General features: G+C 36.8%; 1 protein-coding gene across 2 annotated transcripts in view; it reads right to left on the minus strand.

The window, feature by feature from the left end:
• Positions 1-297: 297 nt before the first annotated feature.
• The window catches only part of prkx (protein kinase X-linked), a 74067-nt gene continuing 70873 nt past the window's right edge, over positions 298-3491 (minus strand). For both annotated transcript variants that reach the window (XM_020586607.1, XM_020586606.1), the window contains exon 9: positions 298-1442. In XM_020586607.1, the coding sequence (XP_020442263.1) occupies positions 1317-1442 (126 nt within the window). In that variant the 3' untranslated portion in view covers positions 298-1316. The remainder of the gene's footprint in view (positions 1443-3491) is intronic.

Below are 3491 nucleotides of genomic sequence, written 5' to 3' on the forward strand. Positions count from 1 at the left end.
TAAAGAGTTTTTAGCTCTTAAAAAGTTTTACCTCTTTAAAAAAAAAAGTGATGACAAAGTGGGGATTTGCTAAAGAACACAGATTTCTGATAAGAGAATCTAAACGGTATTTAACTATTGCTATAATGCAAAAAAAAAAAGTCCATCATGCCACTAAACATGCAAGCTGTGATTTGTGGGAGCACCATATGACTCAAATGCATCTGCTGAGTACCTGAAACATCACTCCCCCACCAATACACCCATGAGTTTTTTTTTTAATACATTGTATATACAAACTGAAAACATCAGTCAGTATAAGTCATAACCATCACCTGGATTTTAATGGCAGAAAACAAAATGGAAGAGATCAACATGAAGTTTGTCTCGAAATATCAGTGATCTGATAGACGGAAAAACAATTCACTTTTATTTGTATAGCACCAAATTGCACAGATCAATATTGACTCAATCAACTGTAGCATAGCACTACAAAATGAGAAGCTAGATATTGAGGACCACACATCCAAGGCACCCTCACATGACTTGGCTTTAAAAGCATGACGATGATAATGACCGTGGTGATGGTGAGTGAGGGGAATGTGCACAAAGTGTCTTGGGAAAGTTGGTAGCTCATTCGTGGACCGGCCTGGACTGTACGACAAAATCCTGTGGCTGTGAATAAAGCTGCAACAGACATAACAGAGCTGCGAGAAGAGAACTTTACAGTAGGAGTCATGACTGCACACTCAGCACCTCACATAATGACAGTCCTGTGACTGAATTTCAATTAGTATTGGGAGGAGTGCTGATGGCTGACAAAAGCACTGTTGCAATTGAACTTAATATACAGTAAATGCAAAACATGGAAGGCACCTTTTTTACAAGTGTTATTGGTCATGGATTTTCCAGTAAAATGCCTAACTCATGACTGGAGTCACATTAAACATCAAGTACATATACAGTGAAAGAGAAAATATAAAACAACAATATAAAAAGACCTCATTATTCTCAGTTTTTAAGCCTAGAAAGTAACAGTCTTTTGGTTTCAAAGGAACTAGTTTCGTTTTTGTATATGAGCTAAGTTCTGAGAAAAAAATAACAGCAAAAAAAAAAAAAAAACTGAATTTAGTGAGATAAAGAAAAAGATCAAAAGCATATCTTTGTGGTATGATACATACACAGCATCAGTTATTTGGAGTTAGTCTTTGGGGAGGCCATTACTATGGATAAAATGTGAATGGCCTGCTTTGATAAATATGCATTTTCTCCATGATAGTACCTGTAACAGTGACTTTACAATATGTTGTGTCTCCAGATTAAACCAGGTTGAGTGATCAGAAGTTTTTGAAGATCTCCAAGTCCTTCTGAGGCACAGGAAGGTCTTTTTTCCAGTTGTCCTCTGGGTACACATCAAAGTTGGAGGCGTCACCCTCATGAGAAACTTTAGGAACTATAGGAGGCTGTGGAGACAGTGAAACACACTTTCATTTAAGTGCAGGTAGGACTAGGTTTACAAAATTTTGAACAGGATGGCCAGGCTGGGGCACAGACTCAGAGAGGGGTGGCACATCTGAAATACAAGCAATAAGTAAATTAAACCCCTAGTTATATGAAATAATAAACCATATACTTTTTTAAAGAATCTAAATGTTTACTCAGTGTAAAAATGAGACACATGGTGCTTTCTTTAGCAAGATTTGGCTATTTTATTCCTGGCTGGGGACATCGCTGCTGCATCCTGGTACTATATGGTCATATTATTTTACTTTATACTCGTTTTCACCTCAACTCCAACCGCTAAACACCAAAATCATTATCGCTAAGTCAAACTATGAGGTTAGATCTTACAGAGAAAGAGCTAAATAAATTTGTCTCATCTGATTTCATCTGCTGCCATCAGCATACAGCTGAATAAAAACAGCCTAATTAAATACATGTAACAATCAATCAATCAAAATTGATTTATATAGCACTTTAAAAGCGACATCTGGTCAACCAAAGTACTTTACAAGGGCAATGTACAAACCAGAATAAATAATATCAATAAAGAAATAAATCAACATTGGAACGTAAAGACACGAAGTACACAGAATCAATAGTTAAAAGGAAGCATCAGACACTATGTATTAAAAGCCAAAGTGAACAAATATGTTTTTAACCAGTGATTTAAAAGCTGTCAAGTCTATAGATGATCAAACATGAAAAGGCAAATCATTCCACAATTTCAATAAAAGCACAGTCACCCCAGCATTTGTATCTGGCCCTGGGAACCTCTAAAAGACACTGGCTTGAGGATCTGAGTAATCTAGTCGGTTCGTGCCACCTCACCAACTCAGCAAGGTAGGGCGGTGCCAAACCATTAAGAGCCTTAAGAACAAAAATCTATAGCTTAAAATGAATTACAAAATGGACTGGGAGCCAGTGAAGAGAGGCCAGTACTGGGGTGATATGGTCAAATTTCCTAGTACCCGTTAAAAGATGAGCAGCAGCATTTTGGACCATTTGAAGACGAGTGAGAGACGACTGATTAACACCAAGGTATAATGCATTACAGTAGTCAAGTCTAGAGGTTATAAAAGCATGGATTGCAATCCAAAAATCATTAAAAGAAAGAAATGACTTGACTGTACTTAGTAACCTCAGGTGAAAGAAACTAGATTTTATGACTGAGTCGATCTCCTTGTCAATCTTAAATTGTTGTCAAAAATCACTCCTAAGTTTTTTACAGTCATCTTCAGATGATGAGCCAGGGGGCCTAAATTGTAATTAAAAGCAGCAAATTTCACCAAATCACCAAATAAAACAGTTTTATCCTCATTTAATTTTAAAAGGTTCTGCACCAGCCATGCTTTCAGGTCTGTCAAATAGTGGCTGTAGAGACATCCCCCCAGCTGCTTTTTAATGGTAAATATATCTGGATGTCACCCGCATAACAATGAAAAAAGAAGCCATATTTCCTTAGAACCAATCCCAGCGGAAGCATGTACAAGGCCGAGTACAGACCCTTAGGGGACACCACAGGAGAGGATAGCTGAAGAGGAAGAACAAAAAACTTCTATTCGTGAGGTAAGATCTAAACCAGTTAAGAACAGATAGATAGGTAGGTAGGTACTTTATTGATCCCACAATGGGGAAATTTCTGTGTTACAGCAGCAACAGAGAACAACCAACATAACACCATAAGAACAGACACAAAAACAAAACTTCATAGAAACACGGGAAGATAATATATTTAGATATTAATAAATAATATATTTACTAATGATATTGATAGCAAAATGTCTAGTGGATTACTTATGAATGATATCAGTGATCATTTACCTGTATTTTTGGTTTATGACTGCCATGTTAGAAATGAAAGGCCAAAAACAAATCTTTTTTATAGGAGGGTGATGAACGAACATGCTGTAAGGAGGCTAAAAGAGGACTTTATGGGGCAAGACTGGGATGCAGTTTACAAAGAGGAAGACTTAGACAAAGCATATGAGCAATTTTTAAATATATTCATG

Source organism: Monopterus albus, unplaced genomic scaffold, assembly GCF_001952655.1.
Source record: "Monopterus albus unplaced genomic scaffold, M_albus_1.0 scaffold416.1, whole genome shotgun sequence".
Lineage (NCBI taxonomy): Eukaryota > Metazoa > Chordata > Actinopteri > Synbranchiformes > Synbranchidae > Monopterus > Monopterus albus.